Source organism: Rattus rattus, chromosome 1, assembly GCF_011064425.1.
Source record: "Rattus rattus isolate New Zealand chromosome 1, Rrattus_CSIRO_v1, whole genome shotgun sequence".
NCBI classification, from domain to species: domain Eukaryota; kingdom Metazoa; phylum Chordata; class Mammalia; order Rodentia; family Muridae; genus Rattus; species Rattus rattus.
Window position 1 is genome coordinate 150775612 of NC_046154.1, and position 21324 is coordinate 150796935.

Here is a 21324-nt window from a genome sequence, read left to right on the forward strand (position 1 = left end):
TAAATGGACTAGACTATCGAAAACTCTTTTCCAAAATAGAATCACATTGCTAATGTTGTTCAAACAGTCCTTGGAAACGTAATAGATACAACAAATAAGAGAAACTAACAGAAGGCAAGCAGCCATGGCCCTTACTCCTTCACACATTCAGTGTCTTGAACGCCAGTCAGTTCTCACAATGTGCCGGCACACAGGTCTATCCAGGATAACCCCACAAACATTCCTCAGATCTCCTCACCTTTCTAGAGCGCTGCTCTGGGCCTGCCCTCTCACCAAGCCTCACTCAGCTGTGACAGCCTAAGCTGCTGCTAAACTACTGTCTGCTTGGAAAGAAAATGGCCTCCTCAAACACAGACTGCGTATGTGTGCTCCCAGTTGGTGGAACTGTTTGGGAAGGATTGGATGTCGTCAAGCTAGAAGCACATCACTGGAGACAGCTCTGAGGTTTCTAAAGTGTTGGCTCCCTCAGAAGTGTTTGTGGTTTGAGATGTGAGCTCTCAGCTGCCGCTCCAGCTGCCTGCAGCCTGCTAATCTACCCCACCATCATGGACTGTTCTTTCTCTGGAATCATAAGCCCAAAATAAAGTCTTCTTGATTACAGTATTCCATCCTGGCAACAGACAAGTAACTAATACTCTGTCTTTCTGCAGGAGATCCATACACACCTATAAGCCCAGCACTCAGAAAGCAAACACAGACAGACACAAAAGGCTGCCTGCCATTCAAGTCCAGCCCGAGTGGCAGTGAAACACTACCTCAAAATCAAAATCAAAACGTGAGGCAGGGAGGTAACAGCTCACTCTGTAAAGGCTTTGCCATGTGAGTGTAAGAACATGAGTCAGTGCACAGTATCCACAAACATGGGGCTTGCTGGCCAGACAGTCTTGCCCCATCAGTGAGCTCCAGATTCAGTGAGAGAACATGTCTCACAAAGTAAAGTGGAGAGCAATAGAGAAAGACAACCATCGTGAGCCTCTGATCTCTACTGGACACATATATACACAGTGCACATGCACACCCAACACACACACACACACACACACACACACACACACACACACACACACACATATATACAGTGCACATGCACACCCAACACACACACACACACACACACACATATATACACAGTGCACATGCACACCCAACACACACACACACACACACACACACACACACACACATACACACACACACACAGAGTTTCTAAAACTAAGTTTAAAATAAAAAAATGAAACTATCTGGGGTTGGGGATTTAGCTCAGTGGTAGAGCGCTTGCCTACCAAGCGCAAGGCCCTGGCTTCGGTCCTCAGCTCCGAAAAAAAAAAAAGAAAAAAGAAAAAAGAAACTATCTAAAACTAAAAGCTAACCACATCATCTTACCCATGCTTCAACTGTCACCATTTTTACTGTGGCATAGAAGGTCTGCATGTCCATTCCCATGTCTCATGCAACTCCCCCTTCTGCACCCCACATCTGACCCACATACTTCCACTGAGTACATAATATTACCTCTTATCTTTAAGTTTTCAGATCAAGTTACACAATAAATACAGACTACTTACTACTTTGTAGTAATAATTGAAAACAATTTATTAATTTAAAAATATATCTCTGTAGCAAACTGATCTCTTAGAAAATTATCTTTTCTAATGTATTTTGTTTACATGGGTGTTTTGTAGATGCCTGCAGATATCAGAAGCCAGTGTCAGGTCCTCTGAAAGTGAAGATATCGATGTCTGGAAATCACTATGTGGGTGCAACTGACCCTGGTCCTCTGCAAGAACAGCCATGCTCTTAACCACTGAGCCGTCCAACCTAGAAAATACCTTAATAACTGATAAAAGCGAGTGTGATCAACACTAACACCACCCAACATCATATATAAAACTAGATAAAACTCAGTGAAAAGCACACATCAACAACTGTAGTCTATGCTTGGCCAAAATATCTTAACACACAACCACTCATGCTGGAAAGTATCCTAACCTGCATCTGATCGCGTGGGAAAGTGACAAGTCTTAATTATGGGACTTCAAAAGGTCAGTCATGAAAAAAAGAACGCAAGAACATTGTATATTACAGACATTATAGGACACAGGGAGATGTGATAAGATACACCATAAGATCCTTAATTAGACTCGTGGTGAAATTTCAAAAGAAATAAAAAGCATTTACACAGCCACTGGAGAAATTTGCCCAAGGACTGGGCTAAGGCTCAAACTAATCCCCAACAGCTTATGTGATGGCCTTAAGAGAAGATCCGGTCATAAGCAGTGTAGACCGCCTCCCAGAAGCGCTCCTGCTGGCAGAGTAGTCCTTACAGACAGCAGGTCTGTTATAAGAACAAGTGGCCTCCTGCTCTGCACGCTCATGTCCACCTGGCTCTGACCACGGAATGATGAGAAAGAAGGTTCTCGCTCCACGCTCTCTTGATCTGAGACTTCCCTAGCTCCAGTCATATAAATTTCTGTATAAATTACCCAGTCTCTGGCTTTCATTTACAGTAGCTTCAAGCAGACTAATAAAGACTACATTAAATAGGATAAATTATGGCAGCACTGCAGGTATAATAAAAGAATACCTTAAAAGACAGATACATCTAAGTATTCAAGTATACAAAATTATAACTGAAATGTATTTTCAAACCTCTAAGGAAAAAGCAAAGGTGTATTTTGAGGAAGCAAGAAATACAGCACTATGGCATGCATGAAGGCCGCTCTTCAGTATTCTGTGGCTTCTGTTTTTAAAAATAGAGCTGGAGAGCAGTCATTGAGAACCCACATGACTGACGTGGGGGCGCACACCTCTGACCCCAGCACTCAGCTGGCAGAGGCAACCGATCTCTGTAAATTTGAAGCCAGCCTGACCTACAGAGTAGGTTCCAGAAAACCAGAGCTACAGACACCCTTTTACAAAAAAGATCTGACATCGTCTGACCTCCAAGGGCACCAGGCATGCATATAGAATACTTTCATTTATGCAGCCAAAACACTGATACACATAAATTAAAAATAAATTTAAATTTAAATTTTATACTTAAAACATCCTTATTACTTTCAACCTGACTCAAAAAATTCATTGTTGATTTGTTCTTTTTCCAAAATGTTGGTATTTAACAAAAATTATGGCAGAAATATAAGTAAGTTTAAAGACCGTGAAATTCTGTCTTCAAGAACTCTCCTAATAGCCATAAGCACCCTGTGAGCATCTCTACAAACTCCAGAGGAGTCAACTGACACTTTCACTTTCCACTCAGTCCTCACCCAGTCGTGCTCCAGAGTTCTCCTTCCATTACTCTCCCAGTAGTTCCAGTGTGAGCTCTCGTCAGCTGCTTTATCTTTCCCTACAGACCCAGTTATCCAGGAAATCGGCCATGTCAGGGTATCCATGGAAACAAGGAAAGGCAGACTTTGGAAAGCACACACAAGTTCCCTGTGGACTGAGTACTTGTGTTCCCCCTCTCACTCTTATATCGGAACCCTAATACTAGACATGATAGTAGCAGGAGGATTCTGGGAGGCAGATAAAGTCACAGAGGGGTGGTCTCCACGACAGAGTCTGAACTTGTGAGGCTATGGTAGGAAAGCAGCATCTTTATGCCAGAAAGAGGCCTTGATCAGTAAATTAATTAGTAGTACCCAAATCAAATTACTTCCCAGACTGTAGAACTATGAGAAATGGATTTATCTTAACCAATCTCAATCTAGTCAATGGTACACTGTTAATGCAGGCTGAACAAAAATAGTTTGGAAAACTTACTAAACACGCGCTAGAAAAGGAAACAAAAATCATTTGAGAAACTGACTAGAAATGTGACTTTGCTGAAAGATACAAAATATATGTGGTGTTTCAATGAGAATACCCCATAGGCTCACAAATTTGAATGGCTGGTCTCCAGGTGGCAGAACAGTTTGGGAAGGATTGGGAAATATGGCCTTGTTGGAGCAAGTGTGTCACTGGAGGTGGGCTTTGAGGTTTCAAAAGCCCAGGCCATTCCCAGTTAGCCTAAACTCTGACCTACTGCTCCAGAGCCTGCCTGCTGCCATGCTCCTCACAATGGTCATCTTAGACCTACAACCTGTGAGACCCTGAGCCCCCAAAATAATGCTTTCTTCTTTTTTAAGATTAACTTATTTCATTCATATATATATATATGCATATATATGCATACACTGTTGCTGTCTTCAGACACACCAGAAGAAGGCATCAGATCCCATTACAGATGGTTGTGAGCCACCATGTGGTTGCTGGGATTTGAACTCAGGACCTCTGGAAGAGTAGTCAGTGCTCTTAACCACTGAGCCATCTCTCCAGTCCGTAAATGCTTTCTTTTATAAGTTGCCTTGGTCATGGTATTTTGCTGCCACAACAGAAATGTCACTAAGACAAAAGTGGCACCGGAAGCCGCACAGCTATGACCATGCTGGGTTATTTGGAAGAATGTAGAAAACAAGGAAAGAGGTTGAACGTTGTAAGTGGTGCTTAATGGCCCATCCTTAAAGGAGCAAGCACCATTGTCTAACGGTGCTGAGAGCAGTGTGGACAGTGGAGGACCAGCCCAAGAGCTTTTAGAGGAGCAATATAAGAGCTAAGCTAGAAACCATCTTATGATATTTTGCCAAAGAACACATCTACTTTTTTATCCTTGTCTAACAATCTGCCTGAGGTGAAACTGACGAGTTCTAGACTAATTTCATTGATAGCAGAGATTTTAAGACAGTGTAGTCTCAATTCTGTTGCTTGGTTATTAGTAATCACTCATACAAATCTACAATAAAAATAGAGCAGGCAGAAAAAACAGAAATACAAAATGTACAGTTTAAGGTGAAAAAGAGCACCAAGAAACTTAATGTTGACAACACCTTGGTTTGTGCTAGAAGAAATAAGGAAATAAATGGAATAAATGGAGCAGTGCCCTCAGGGAGAAGCCACCCAGCTAATCCTGCAGTGTGTAAAAAGGCCTACAGAACTATCTATTACTAAAGAACAAAAGTAAATCAAAACTTACACAGATATAATTGAAGGAGGTAGCCAGTTTCATCCCAAGCAGGCAGCAGGCTTGAGTGTCAGCCACGTGGCTCTGGCTTTGGAGTGAACATAGAGTGAACAAGGACAGTGCAGCCCCCCTCTGAGGTTAAAGAAAGCTGCAGAGACCAGGGGTGTAGCGGAGGAGTCCCTGCAGGCTCAGTGAAGCTGTGAAAGTGAAGCTTGGACACATTAGAGACTCCAAGATGTTGGTATCCAAGCTGACACCTGCCAAGGTAAGATGCTAACAGGAAGTGGAACCAGCCCAAGAGAGAGAAATGACATCACCAAAGCTGTAAAGACTGAGAGGCCTGAAAAGCCCTCTGGTGGCAGACAGAGCGTCGGGATTTGGAGTCTTTCCTGCTGTTTCAGTTTTGCCTTGGTCCAGTATTTCTTCACTCTGCCCCATTCCTCCCTTCTGAAATTGTACTGTAAATCCTGTGCCAATGTATGTAGAAAGCATGCAACTGATTTTTGTTTTTACAGAGAGTTTCAATTAGAAGACTTTGACACACTATAAAGACTTTCTGGTTTTGATTAAATACATTTTGCATTGTGATATGGCTATAAATCTAGGGGGCCAAGGAATGGAATGTGGTGGTTTGAATGAACCGGCCCCCCATACTTGTTCCCCATGTGGTGGGACTGTTCAGGCTTTACGGGAGGAGGACGGCCACTGCCGGTGGGCTCTGAACTTCTGAGAGCTCGTGTCATCCCGTGAGCTCTTTCTCTCTGCATATTTCCTGTGGACCAGATGTGAGTTCTCGGCGACAACGCCAATGCTCCAGCTGCCTGCTGCTATGACATCCACCATCATGACCGCAGACTCCGCCCTCCTTTAAATGTTCTCTTTGCTAAGCTGCTTCCATCATGGAGCTCTGATCCAGACACCATGTGCAGAATCTTAACAACTTCCAAACAAGACAGACTGAAAGACCAGGGAAACACGAACCACACCCACCCAGAGGCGCGGGTTCCTTCCAGCTTTCACCCGTCCCCAGTCCAGACTCAGGGACCTGGCTCCGCCCACTCCTGCAACAGCCAGAGGAAGGTTGCCTCCGGGAGCTCTGACAGAACACGACCTCAGGAACACAGGTCCGACCTGAGGAGTTCTGAAACAACCAGAATCACAGGAGGGACAGGCTCCAGTTAGAGACAGCAAGGGCAGTTAGCACCACAGATAACCAGATGGGGAAAGGCAAGCGCAGGAGCATAAGCAAGAGAAACTGAGGCTACTTGGCATCAATCAGAACCCAGTTCTCCCACCACACCAAGCCCTGGATACCTCAACACACCAGAAAAGCAAGATTCAGATCTAAAATCCCATCTCATGAACATGACAGAGGAACTTAAGAAGGACATAAATAACTCACTTAAAGAAATACAGGAGAACACAGGTAAACAGGTAGAAGCCCTTAAAGAGGAAACTAATCTCTTAAAGAAATACAGGAAGACACAATAAAACGGGTAAAGTAATTAAACAAAACTGACCAGGACCTAAAAAAAAAAAAAAAAAAAAAAAAGAAAGAAAAAAGAAAGAAAAAAAACTCCTAACTCAAAACATTCAAGAAATCCAGGATACAATGAAAAGACCAAACCAAGAATAATAGGTTTAGAAGAGAGTTTAGATTCCCAACTCAAAGGGCCAGCTAACATCTTCAACGAAATTATAGAAAAAAAAATACTTCCCAGGCTAAAGAGAAAGCTTGTGGGATGATGTCATACAGGTGAGGCAGGTATAAGATAGAACGAGGCCTGTCATTGGACGAGAAGGAAGGATGGGCGGGAGAAAAGTTTGAGGGAAGAAGAGGAGACTGGAACAGGAAGGCAGAGAAGCCGCGGAGAGAGCATGGAGGCTGAGGTTAAGATTCCACTCTGTGTATTTACAGGTTGTTATGAATGTTCTTAAGGGGTGGATGTGTACCAGGCTTTGTATGTTTAGGTGGGCAATTATACCTTATTAATTGGATCAGAGGTTATTGGGTTGTGTGTTCTTCCTTGTGGAGAACTGAGTTTGGGAGAGTGTGTGGCAGCAGAGACACTGGGCCACCACGGAGTTGGAATGTGTGCTTCTGGCAGGATATCTAGCAGATATCTTGGGGCGCTGCAGGGCCAGAGCTAGCAGGGTAAAAGACGGCCTTTTTATAATTTTACAACAACAAAGGCTCAGTGGTTAAGAGCACTGACTGGTCTTCCAGAAGTCCTGCTCTATGCATGCTATCATGGCCATGATCTAGAGATCATGCACTGCTAATTCATGCCTTTATGCATCTGGGTGAGCTTGAACTTTTTATTTGAACAGAGTTGACATGTAAATGTGCTCACAGATGCTTGTGAGATAAAGACGTGAATGGAAGAGGTCAGAGCTTATGGGGCATGGGATCTAGGCAGTGATGATAGAAGATTAATTGGTAAATATGAGGAGGGAAGTGTTAAACTTCAAGTATGATAGTGAATATCTCTAATTCTGTGATATTTACTATTCTGGGACTGGAAGAAAAGTGAGAATATCAATGAGAGGAGAAGGAGTTTACAGGCAAAGACCTCAACTAAGGTGGCAGTGGATTACATAGCTACCATGAGTTTATATACTATACTGACTATAAATAACAAGATATTTGAAATAAAACTTTCAAAGCTTTAAAAAACATTTTGTCAATATTTCATTAAAAAATTTATATTTGAGACCAACATACTCAGCCTTCTAAGACAAAATGTTCATAGTACTAGGTGTTTACATTAAAAAAAAAGACAGATTTCACACTAGCAACTTAACAACACACTTGAAAGCTCTAGAACACAAAGAAAAATGCACACCCAAGGAGTAAACAGCAGGAAAATATCAAACTCAGTGCTGAATAAAACAGAAACAAAGAGAACAATAAAATGAATCAATAAAACAAAGAGTTGGGGGGTTGGGGATTTAGCTCAGTGGTAGAGCGCTTGCCTAGGAAGCGCAAGGCCCTGGGTTGTTCCGTCCCCAGCTCCGAAAAAAGAACCAAAAAAAAAAAAAAAAAAAAAAAAAAGAGTTGGTTCTTTTTGAGAAAAATCAACAATATAGACAAAACCTTATCCTAACTAACTAAAAGACAGAGACAAAATACTCAAATTAACAAAATCAGAAACAAAAAGTGGGACATAACAACACACACTGAGGAAATCCAAAAAATCACACTTTAAAAACCTATACACCACAAAACTAGAAAATCTAAAAGGAATAATCTTCAGTAGATATCACTTATCAAAGTTAAGTCAAGATCAGATAAACAATTTAAATAGACCTGTAACCCCTAAGGAAATAAGCAGTCATTAAAAGTCTCCAAATCAAAAATAGTCCAGGGCCAGATGGTTTTACAACCACAAAAGACATTGTGGTTTTCAATGAAGAACTAATATCAATATTCCTCAAATTATTCCACAAAATAGAAACAGAAGGAACATTGCCAAATTCAATTTATGAAGTCATAATCACCCTGATACCAAAAACATACAAAGATTCAACAAAGAAAGAGAGACCTACATCCTGCAGAGATTCAGGAATGGTTCAGCATACAAAATCAATCAATGCAATCTACCATATAAACAAACTAAAAGAAAAAAGAACCACATGATTATCTCATTAGATATTGAAAAAGCCTTTGACAAAATCCAACACTCCTTTATGGTAAAAGTCCTGGAAAGATCATGAATATAAGACACACACCTAAATAAAGGTGATACACGGCAAGCTGATAGCCAACATCAAATTAAATGGAGGGAAAAAAAAGAAATTCCACTAAAATCAGGGACAAGACAAAGCCACCCACTCTCTCCATATCTATTCAAAAATAGTACTTGAAGGTCTAGCCAGAAATAAGAAAACTGAAGGAGATCAAGGAGATATAAATTGGAAATGAAGAAGTCAAAGTATGGCTATTTTTAAATGTATGACAATTTATATTAAATGATCCCAAAAATTCCACCAGGGAACGCCTACAACAGATAAACGCCTTCTTCCAAGGGGATGGAGTACAAGAGTAACTCAACAAGAAAAAACAAAATACAAACGACAAATGAGCTGAGACAGAAATCAGGGAAACAACACCCTTCGTAATAGCCACGAATAAAACAAAATACCTTGGGGTAACTCTAATCAAACAAGTAAAAGATCTATATGACCAAAACTTCAAGGATTTGAAGAAAGAAAGTGGAAAAGACATCAGAAGATGGAAAGATCTCCTATGTTCACAGATCGGTAGGATTAACATAGTAAAAATGGCTGTCCTATCAAAAGCAATCTATAGATTCAATGCAAGTCCCATCAAAATTCCAACAAAGTTCTTCACAAACCTTGAATGGACAATACTCAATTTTATAGGGAAAAACAAAAAGCCCAAGATAGCTAAAAACAACCCTAAACAATAATAGAACGTCCTGAGGTATCACCATTCCAGATTTCAAGCTGTCATAAGAACCCGCATGGTATTGGCATAAAAGCAAACATGTTGACCAATGGAATAAGAACAAAGACCCACACAGAAATCCATACACCTATGGGCACCTGAATGTTTTATAAAGGAAACAAAAATACACAATGGGGTAAGTAAGCATCTTCAACAAAGGGTGCTAGACTAACTGGATTTTTGCATGTAGAAGAATACAAATAGATCCAGATTTGTCACCCTGAACAACACTCAAGTCCAAGTAAATTAAAGACGTCACCATAAAACCAGATACATGAATCTGCTTTTGGGACTCTTCCTCCAACTGGGTTACCCTACTCAGCCTTAAAGTGTTTGTACCTGGTTTTATTTTATCTTGTGACATGTTTGGTTCCTGTCCCTGGGAGACCTGTTCTTTTCTGCTAGGAGATAGGCGAGAGGTGTGGAATGATCCTGGGGGACATGGGAGAGTAGAGGGTAGCAAATGGGAGGAGTGGCAGGAGGGGAAGCTATGGGATGTATTATATGAGAGAAGAATAAACAAAAATTTTAAATAGTGAACTACATTCAAATAACAAACATCCTACTGCAAAGTCCTAAAGCACTTGTTTGGTTTAACTGCCTGGCTGGCTGGCTGGCGGGCTAACACAGGTGCTGAGACAGGAGGACCACAGACAGGGCCCAGGACAGCCTAGGCTATCCAGGAAAAGAGGAGAGAAAAAGGAGCAATGAAAGGGAAAAGAGAAGAAATGATTTAATGTGCCCAAGGTAAACCATTAATGAAGCAGAATTAGTAAACTTGTAACTCCAAGTAAAAGGATTAACAGATATATATTAATGTACATTTAAAAATTTTTAAATGTTAGAAAAAGATCAATAGTAAAATTAACAAAAATTTTCTTTCTTAATTTGTCTTCCATTAATAGACTTAGAAGAACTAAGCAACAAGATTGCTTAAGTAATTTTTCCTTATTATTTTTTTGTTCTGTTTTGTAGTACTTCTTGTAGTACTGAACACTGATGTTAGACCCTTGCATGTACTAGCCAGCTACAACCCCAGTCCACTTGCTTGTTATGTTAAAATCTGTGTCGGGGATAATGAGATCCCAGTTTTCTAGGCAATACTTTACACTTGTCCACTCCTTCCACTTTTACAGTGAAAAACCATCGTGACCCCACGTCCACTCTCGTCTGTGAAGAAAAGCTAGCTCACGTGTATGTACACCAAGAACTGAATAAACTATTCATGAGATGTTTATGCATTTACTCATCTAACAAATACTGAATACTGCCCTCAGGGATGGTTCTTACTAGAAAAGAAAAAACAATAAAATGTCTGAAAGTAGAAAACACTACTGAAAAGATAAAGGAGAAACACGTGACCAAAACCAGGAATCCATTTTGATGCTTTTAGTGTGAACATTCTAGAGCCATTGGGAGATAATGAACAGGCAATCAGGCACCAGGCAGTCTGAGCTGAAGACACAAGTCAGAAAGCTAATAGACAGCATGTTTATGTCAGCCATGGCTACATGGCATGGATGTAGTCAGAAGACACAAGGTCTGAACAGGGCCCTACAAACTGAAAAGCTCTAGGGGATAAGGAAAATTAAAATCAAAATGAACTTAAAACATCGCTCATGAGCAGGGAGGTAGTGTAAGCATGAAATCCTGCCTTAGGAAAGTGAGGACAGAGCCTGCAGTCAGCCGGGAGTGCAGCGGGACATCTCAACCAAAATAAATAAATAAAAAGTCTTAAAAACATACACACATGGCCCGCGGCACACAAGATAAAGCGGAAGAAAGGGTATCTCCTCACCAAGGAGGGTGTGCCAGCAGGTCTGGAACACAGGCCTGACAACCAAGGCAGCGTTCACCACTAGAGGTGCTGCTTGGCGTCCACTGGAAAATCCATGGGGTGGGAGGAACAACACTGACTATGGAGGAACTAGAAGCAGGCGTATGGATCTCTCCTGCACGAATCTATACAGGACAGAGGTGACCACAGGAACTAAGGAAGGCATCCTGTCAAATTGCTTTTAAGACAGAAAAGCTAACAGCATGCCTGCACGCTGATGGGAACAATACACTGGAAGGAGACATTCCTGACAGAGAAGGAAGAGGAGGAGCAAAGGGCACAGAAAATAAAGATGGAGGGATGGCCATTAAAAAGGGGGGGAGGGGAGGATTAAGGCAGGAGGACTTTACTAGTCACTTTTGAGAAAGCAGAGATGTGAAAATCCCATAAGGTAGTTGAATGTAAACAGTCTGACACAGTTAAGAACAAAACGGGTGGAAAAGAGCCAGGCCCCATGGAGAGGCAGCTAGAACAAGGTCACAACTGCCTTCTCTGCTACAAGCAAGAGGCGGCATGGATACTGCCCAGAATGACTCCAGAAAAGCTAACAACAAACAAACCTAACAGGCCACAGCTTCACCTATTTTCCTTGCTTTGTACAAGACAGAAAACATCCAAATATCCCAAATGCCACCTGCTTTATAGACTGACTACTCTCACAGAACCAACTGTTTACATATTGTGTACAAAAGTCCAGGACTTTCATAATACCCAACTTAAAATGTGCCAGGGAAAACCATGCACAACTGAAATGTTTTCCAAGAGATGAACAGAGCTCAAACATAGATGTACTAATTTCCTTGTAATTAATATCTATGTCTATCTGTATGTATACATGCACATGCACACACACACACAGACACACACACACACACACGTATCAAGGAAATGTATGTAAAATATATGTATATGTAGCTATAAATAAAAACTGCCTTTGTTTCCAAAAGAACATTGCAAATAAATACACAGATAACAATGATAAACAACTTACAGGTTCTTTTATAAAGATCTTAAAATTAAACATCACATTGAACCACTGTAATACCTGCTCTGGCCATCCTAGTTCTACCAGCTCTGACTTACTGGGAAGAACACCACTGCTGGCATTTATAATCTCCTAGGCTAGACACTTAACGTTCCTATAACTGAGATCCTTCAACCACAAACTGTGACAGTCATACGGCTTCAGGGTCTTCTTAGGAGGTACTGTATCTGAAAGCTCTACAAAACGTAACACACACAAGACTGCTTGACTTAGAGGTCTCCAGGCCGTTTACCACCACCACCCCCCCCCCAAGCAAAGCATAACGAAACCTGACAAATTAAGTCTGACAGTTTGAGCAGCACGATCACCGCCTCTCTTTGTAACCTTACCTTCGAATGAGCAGGCCCGCTTTCATTCAGAAGTTTATACTGGGGTTGGATGCTATGGAAACGGGCTAACTCATTTACCAGACACATTGGAGTTTTCTCTTTGGGATTTGCCATTTTATCGTGGAGAAAAGCTGCAAATAAAAAGGCTGTAAAGTTTTTGTCAAGAATGACTTTTAAAAGTGGAAGAAAAACTAGGTTTGGCTTTTTAGACTAAAGTTAGATCATACAGCTAAATTATTTTCATAAATTTCTATTTAAATTCTTATATGTCTTCTACCACGTGCAATAGAATGAAGCAAATCTTGAACAATAAACAAAGATACCTTTTTCTTAGCTAAGTTATTCTCTATATACATATAACACCACCACCATACTTAATTATAAATAGCTTTTAATTTCTATTATGTTTCCCTTTTCTCTCAACAGACTTTTACTGTTATCAGTTAAGTTTCTTAAGTCTTAGTAAATCGTCTTTTTATTTGGTAAGGTAGAGTCTCATGTGTCCCTGGATAGTTTCAAACTCAAACTTACTTTGTAGACAAGGATGACCTGTGCTGGGATTGTAGGTATAAGCACCGCATCCAGTCGCATGTAGGGATCAAATGCAGGGCTTCCTACATGACGGGCAAACCCTCTACCAACTGAACACTATCCCTCGCCCAATTTCTGAACACCTTATCAATCAATATGTTTCCTTTCGCTTTGGCACAGAACAGGTTCCAAACTTGAGGATAAAGTCCTAAGGGTAAATATTTAATATTTATATAATAAATATATAATATTTCCGTAACCCTCAGCAAATTAAATGTTTTCTTCTAATTTTTTAGGAAAATTTTAAAAGCAGCAAGTGGAACAATTAGCAGCCTTTTTCTACTTCTGTAGAAAAGCAGGATTTTAAGCTACTCCATCGTAAGACCCTGTCTCAAAACAAAAAAAAAAAAGAGGTAAAAAGAGGAAAAATGAAATGCTTCCATCAGTGCCCAGCATCAAAGCTGTTGGCGTTTTCTACATTTGCTTTGAGCGTTGTTTTGTATTTATGAATGTTTTCTTTAAAAAGAAGCAAACTGTGCTCCGTTTTCACAAAGCTCCTTTACTCTTTTACGAAAATTACCAAGATGAATTTAGAATATACCCTTTTAGAGAAGCGTGTAAAATATATTTGTATTTGTATATGTAGTCATAAAGAAGTAGTCTTGCTGTATCGGGCTTTCAACTCACATTTACAGCATTAAGACTTGAGTTTTCTCAGACACTGTCTCCCTAGGATGTTGGGATTTTGACTGACACTGACTTCTGTGTGGCATTTTAACTGATACAGACTTTCCCCGGCACTACTGCAGTGGTAGCTTTTCATCCACCCCATACTGAGACATTTAGGAGCTGACTTCTTCACTCTCTTAAAAGCCAAGTGGCTCTCAGAATGACCGTGCCAAACAGCCTTACAATGCTTCAAACTTGAAAATGTGAAATAAAGTCTCATATCTTAACTTCATTTACATTGATGCTTACCTAACGATATCCCACCAATGTCTGAACTTTTTCTGCAGTCCTAAGTTACTAGTAAAGTTAGCCATTTTGTTATGGCTCACTGTGAAGGGTCTCTGTTGGGTTTTATGGATTATTTTGTATGTAACTGCTATCAATGTTTTTCTACTAAGGTTTATGCTTTTTATGTCTTAAGAAATTCTTTCCTAAGTCATGAGGGTCATTAACCCTCTGCTGCTCTGTGAGGTGAAAGCCTGAGTAGGTTCTACCTGGATGCTCGGCTGCATGTGCCCTCATCCTGGCTGCTCAGAGGACTGAGGCAGGAGCATGTCTTAAGCTGAGGACTTCAGAACCAGTCTGAGCAACACAGGGAGACCCTGTCACAATAAAAAATAATAAATGTAAATAGAAGAATGAAAGAGGAAGGATCTGCTTCACTCATAAGACACTGTAAGGTTAAGTTTAAATGCATGCTATGGTCTGCTACAGTAGACTTGAGGTACTGAGTTTTAGAGTACTTTCTAAATACTGGAGTAAATTATTTTATCCTATGTTTTCCTTTATCTCATTTATAGACACATTTAACTTTTTTAGTTTCTATTTAATCTCCCATTAATCAAGGCCGAAAATATTTAGGATCTAAGCATAAGACATGTAAGTGCATTAGTTTCTGCTAAGGCAGTAATAATGTATGGAGAATACTTAAAAGAAAAAAAGCAACTCAGGAACCTCATGTACAAACTTACAGTATGGTTTACTATATAAAACAAAATTCATTTAAATTTGTAAAGTTCTTAACAGGAAAATAAATATGGCACAATTCTCTGATTATGAACACCAGGCTTAAGAAATGGTTTTTCGAGAAAGCTACACAGATTCTCAGTAGAGCACAAGCAACAACGATGAACTGAAGTAAAGAGACTGAGTCAGTACAGCCACTGGTGGTACAGCTGGTCTGATGCCTTCAGCATCCTAAGTGTCCTGCGAACTAAAACAGAACTAGTCATTATTCTGAAAGAGACCAAAAATAGATAAAAGTCTGGAGAGGTTTAGGAAAACCTACCTTCTATGTAATCCACTATGAATCATGCAAAGAAGCACTTTATATTCATTCATTCCACTACAGAAAATTTGATGATCTGATGCTACAATCAATATTAGTTCTCATTACTATGACATGAACTGTCCCAAGCACAAGAAACAGACAGCTTACTGGATATATTTAAAAAGCAGAAACAGGCAGATACGGTAATGCATGTCTGAAATCCCAACACTCAAGAACCTACAACAGGACCACGAGTGGAAGATCAACCTGCACTATATAGCAAGCCTCAAAATACATAAATAAATAAAATGATAGCTAGATGGATGAAATCAAATATTAAAAGTAAGAAATCATTGATGTGGTAAAATGTTGCCTAATCCATTTCATTCTATAATACTATGAACTCACATTAATAATGCAAAAAGTATTAAAAGCATACCTGTCATAATGTGAACATTTTATAGATGAAAATGTTTAGCTGTATTATCTTTAAATATAATTTATATTTATGCAATCCTTGTTTGATAATAAAACTTGATCTAAATCCTTTTCAGGAAGTACCAAGTAGTAAAGTATAAACCTTTAATTTCATTTATTTGAATTTTTCCTTCATAAAATTAATATGAATCCAATAAAACAGTTTATGATGAGTGTGGTGCAAGAACCTGTTTGATAAAGCTTCATAACTAAAACCAGCATGCTGAGAGATGGTGACTTTAAAAACAGTCAGTTATCTGTTTCTGATACAACTTTACACAATTTGGGGTTTTTGTTTAGGATAGGGTGTTAGTATGTACAGCCTGTATGTATGTATGTATGTATGTATGTATGTATGTATGTATGTATGTATGTATGTATGTATTATGTATGGCCTGGAACTTGCTACTTACCCCCCAAATTGCTCCTAAATCCCTAAGTCTCCCACTTCAGCCTCCAAGAGACTGAGATTACAGACATAAGCTACCACTCCGCTCTTGTCCTCCAGGTAATCAGAAAACTTATTAGTTAACTAGAAACCTCACAGAGCTAGAGAACTTAAATAATGATTCTGAAATCATACCAAAGGTATGAAAAAGTAGCTACAAAGGGATCGAACAAAGCAGTCTACTAAACAGTAAAGAGTTACAGCCTTACTTTTGGAGGCTGTAACTCAGCAATCCAGCTGCACAGCAGGCTTGAGACCCTCTGGGTGTCATTCCCAGCAACGGGTAGGGAAGACAGACAAACTTAGATACATCTTAGCTGTGCACTAACATCCTTATACACACACACAAACACACACACACACACACACACACAAGCATCCTTCTCGTGTGTGTGTGTGTGTGTGTGTGTGTGTATAATAAGGATGTTAGTGAAAGGGGTGTTATATATACAAGGATGTCAGTGTTATATATATAACAGAAGGATGCTAGTGTGTGTGTATATATAAAACATAAGGATGTTAGTGTTTTATATATATAACATAAGGATGCTGAGATATATATATATATCGCATAAGGATGCCAGTGTTAGTGTTATATATATATATATATATATATATATATATATATATCATAAGGATGCCAGTGATAATTACATAGATAACATAAGGATGCCAGTATTAGTGTTTTATATATAAAACCTAATGATGCCAGTGTTAGTATTATATATATAACATAAGGATGTTAGTGTTCGTGTTATACAGATAACATAAGGATGTTAGAGTCACTTGTACATATACATATATGAAATGTAAGGATGTTAATGATAGGGACACAGGGATTCTTAACATTTTATGTTTCTTAAAATTAAATAAAATATGTATAACATATACACATACAATTTAATTAAGGTTACACAACTTGGGGTGATAAAGCTCCCACCAAAAGCCTCAATGCTAAACATAGAAACCTCTTTTCCAGTTGTTGGTCAAAGGGGTGCAAGAGACCCTCAGAACAGCACAGGCTACTTCTGTAACCCTCTGTTGCCTCCCAGAAAAAGGAGGTCAGACCCTATTGATGAAAGCAGCAGATCTAGAACTACATACACCAGGCTGGCCTTGAGCTCACAGGGATCCACTCGCCTCTGCCTCCCGAATGCTGCGACTGAAGTTGTGCACCACAACCCCCTGTATTGTGTCTCTTTGAAAACTATCACTAATATGTGATGAAATGTGCTTCATGGATCTGGGCGGCTGAAAGAGTAATACTCCCCTTTACATTTAATAAGATTAACAGTGATAGACTCCACAGTGTAAGACTGACATTGCAGAGGGCCACTGCATCTAATGTGCCTTTAAAAGTAATGAGATTTTCCTTTCCATACAGGAAAATCTACTAAAAGGTTTTTCTCAGTAGATGTTATATATAATCTATAAGACACTATTAACAATAATATATTATTAATAAGTACAAATTACTTATTATTTATTAAAACTATTGATAATAGTTTTATGAAATTTTATGGCTTTCTAGATGCACACATTCTAAATCAAAATGTTCTATCAGGACAGACTGATTTTATGCATACAAACACATTCTTTAACATCCTCTGATACTCATTACCCTTTTCCCCCTTGGGTCACTGGAACACCTTCCATCTCTTTCCACAGAAAAATCCCCAACTGTCATATAAATTATACTTACTGAGTTTCTCCTTTCTATATAATAGAATATTCTACCTTAATTGATATGAAATTCACTTGCATACAACTAGAATAAAACCTGAATTAAAATATTTGTAAAATATCTGTATATTACAAAAATAACTATCTCAGACAAAAATACAAATATACACTGTATTTTTAGATATACATATCTGCACAAATATTATAAGGTTTCTGAGTCTTGACTATTCAAACTAAAAATATGTTTTCAACATACAGGTGAAATCTGTCTCCAAAAGCAATATCTAGTAGGAGACACAAGTATACTATTAACAAGCACTACAAATCAGTGTGGTGGGCACCGTGACAAGGCTGTAACAGAGAGGCCTGACACACAGGGGTGTGGAAAAAGAGGTTTTAAAGGATTGTAATAACATTAGTTAAAGAAAACAGGATGTCATCAAGGTCAGAAGACAAGGAAAAGACAGCTCAAGCTTTTCAGAGACATACGGAAGCAAACACAGCCATACATCTGTAATTTCAGCCTGTGGGAGGATGGGGAAGATGGGGCTGGAGGAGTACAAGTTTGTGTCCAGACTTAGCTACACCTCCAAAGAGGAGAGAGAAGGACAAAGGCTAGAGGTATAGTCCACTTGCACATGGCTCTGTGTTGACACCAGTACATGAAACAAATCAAGTGAATCATGAGCAGAATGAAAAATGAATGGGGGCTGCAGAGATGACTTGGTGGTTAAAAGCACTGGCTGCTATTCCAGAGGACCAGGGTTCAATTCCCAGCACCCACATGATGGCTCACAACTGGCTGCAAATTCAGTCACAGGGGATCTGATGCCCTCTTCTGGCCTCCACTGACACTGCATACACATGCTGCACAGACAAAATACACATAAAATACATATAAAAGGTTAAAAATTTTTTATTTAATTTTTTAATTTAATCTTTTTGTTACTTATTCAGTTTACATCCCACTCACTGCCCCCCTCCAGGTCACCCCCTCCCACAATCCTTCCCCCCTCCCCTTCTCTGAGTAGGTGGGGGTTCCCCTGGGTCCCCGTACCCTGGCACTTTAAGCCACTGAGACGCTAGGGGCTTCTTTTCCCACTGAGGTGAGACAAGGCAGTCCAGCTAGTAGAACATATTCCATGTACAGCCAACAGCCTTTGGGATAGCCCCTGCTCTAGTTGTTCAGGACCCCCATAAAGGTCAAGCTGCATATCTGCTGCATATGAGCGGGGAGGCCTAGGTCCAGCCTGTGGATGGGAGATCTGCAATAAAAAGAGAGACTGAACCAGAACCCACTAAAGCACCAGACATGTCCTACATCAGAGCTCACAGTAGCAGACGCCTACAAAACATATGCAAGTCAGAGCTGCTGCCAGTGAGGCCGCACACCTACTGCTGTCCCAGCAGCTTCCTCCACACAACACTCATTCCCATCCTTGTCATAAAGGACACAGCCCCTCCCCATCTCCTTCCCAACTCCTGTCTTTCTCATCTCTGCTCTTGGAGGGAACTCATCAGAGATTGCACGGGGAAAAAAGGCAAAAAACAAAGCAAAATTAAACAAAATCAAAGATGAAAGAACTTTGCCTCTCCTAGCTTTTGATCCTCTAAGGAAAACGCAGCTATCTGTCCAGAGCTAACAGCGTGAAGTTTTCCACTCAAAGTGGACGTGGCACTTAACCTGTCCACACAGAGCCCACCGTTAGACCGCTCAGGCTTTGAACTCCACTACATCTATCCACTAGAAAAAGCAGCAAGTTCATACCAAAAACATAAATTCCAAAATAATTAAAATGCAAAAGACACTTTGACTACGTATTTGTTGTAATCCTGTAACACAAAAGATTTTTCTAGACTAAAAAAAAAATTAAAAGCCACTATGCAAAAACTGACAGCTAACATGAAAAATGTACTACGTCAGTAAGATAGGAAGAAATATAAATCTTTTAATGCAAATAACAAGGGAGTGAATTACACACGGTATAATGTTTAAACCAGGCTAAGTCTATCTAACTACTCAAAGTTTATCACTTGTTCATGGTTAAAATATTCTGAAAGTCCTTACTTCTAGCTCCTTGCAATGTATCATTGTTGAGATTTTTAAATTTACACATAAGTACTGGGCAAGGACATGGAGAAGTGGGTGTGTGGTGGTTTCAATGAGAACGGCTACCCAAGGCTGATACGTTTACATGCTTAGTCCCCAGTTAGTGGAACTGTCTGGGGAGGATCAGGATGGGTGGCCTTACTAGAGTGAATGTGTCACCGAGGTGCTGGGCTTTAAGGTTTCAAAGCCACACCAGGCCCAATCTCACTTTCTCTCCACCACCACCATGCCAGTAAGATATGAGCTTTCGACCTCGGCTCCAGCACCATGACTGTTTAGCTCCTTGCTTCCTGGCCATGATGGCTATAAACTAACCCTCTGAAACCATAGGACCCATTTGCCTTGGTCATGGTGTCTCTTCACAGCAATAGAAAAGTCGCTGAGACAGAGGTTAATGGTATTTAGGGGCATAGTGTTGATTAAAATTCAACTGTACCAACCTCTATGAAGGCAGCAACACACATAGGAACTGCATGAGAGATTTAGATAAGACAGTCACAGTGATAATCTGAACAGCAAGTACCACAAAGCAGGCAAACAGGCTATCCATTGACAACGACGGTTTACCCATTCATCCGTCCATGGGTCACGATTTGCTGACAAGGCAAGGACGTTATCATCTAACTGGTCTCATTTTCTTCTTCAAGAGGTATCACATTTAAGTTGACAGCCATCTTAGGTTTTAGTACCATTTGTGGCTCTACTTCCTCTACTCCTGACTTTTGTCTATAAGTGGCTTTATTTCTGAAAGAAGTACTCTGTTCCATCAATTTGTCTGTTTTTATAGCAATACTCTTTCCACTGAGCTTTATTTATAGTTCTTGGATCATGGAGAATTGGCCTCTTAGGTTATTCATTTACTCTGTTATCTTGGCTGTCGACGTTATTGAATCCTTAAATAAAGTTTTAATGATTTTGCCTATTCCAACAACGAGGTATATAAAAACTGGAATATCATTATGTCAAATCTACAGATTTGGTGAACATCAAGAAAGCTGTCTGGCAATTCATGAAAATGATAGACAGCTAGTGTGTGACCGATCTACGTTCCTGCCAAGAGACTAGTGAACACAGAACCGCTGCTCCAAGGGAAGAGGTGATTCTCCTGCAGCCCTCTGGCCACGTTTTCTTCCATTCATGAATACACGAGCCTTATATATTTCTGTTCAAAGGCTCTCTACTTAAAATGTATACACTGGGCTTGTCACTGAGTCTGACGATCTGGACCCCACACGAAAGAAGACCTGACTCCTGACGCCTGCCAGTTTTCCTCTGACCTCCATACATGCATCATGGCATGTGTGTGCTAACACACAGACACAGACACAGACACAGACACAGACACACACAGACACACACACACACAAACACAGACACACACAGACACACACACAC

At 40.0% G+C, this 21324-nt stretch overlaps 1 protein-coding gene across 2 annotated transcripts in view; it reads right to left on the minus strand.

The window, feature by feature from the left end:
* Positions 1 to 21324, minus strand: part of Stau2 (staufen double-stranded RNA binding protein 2) — a 236411-nt gene that overhangs the window by 194138 nt on the left and 20949 nt on the right. For both annotated transcript variants that reach the window (XM_032906953.1, XM_032906946.1), the window contains exon 3: positions 12682 to 12812. In XM_032906953.1, the coding sequence (XP_032762844.1) occupies positions 12682 to 12795 (114 nt within the window). In that variant the 5' untranslated portion in view covers positions 12796 to 12812. The remainder of the gene's footprint in view (positions 1 to 12681; positions 12813 to 21324) is intronic.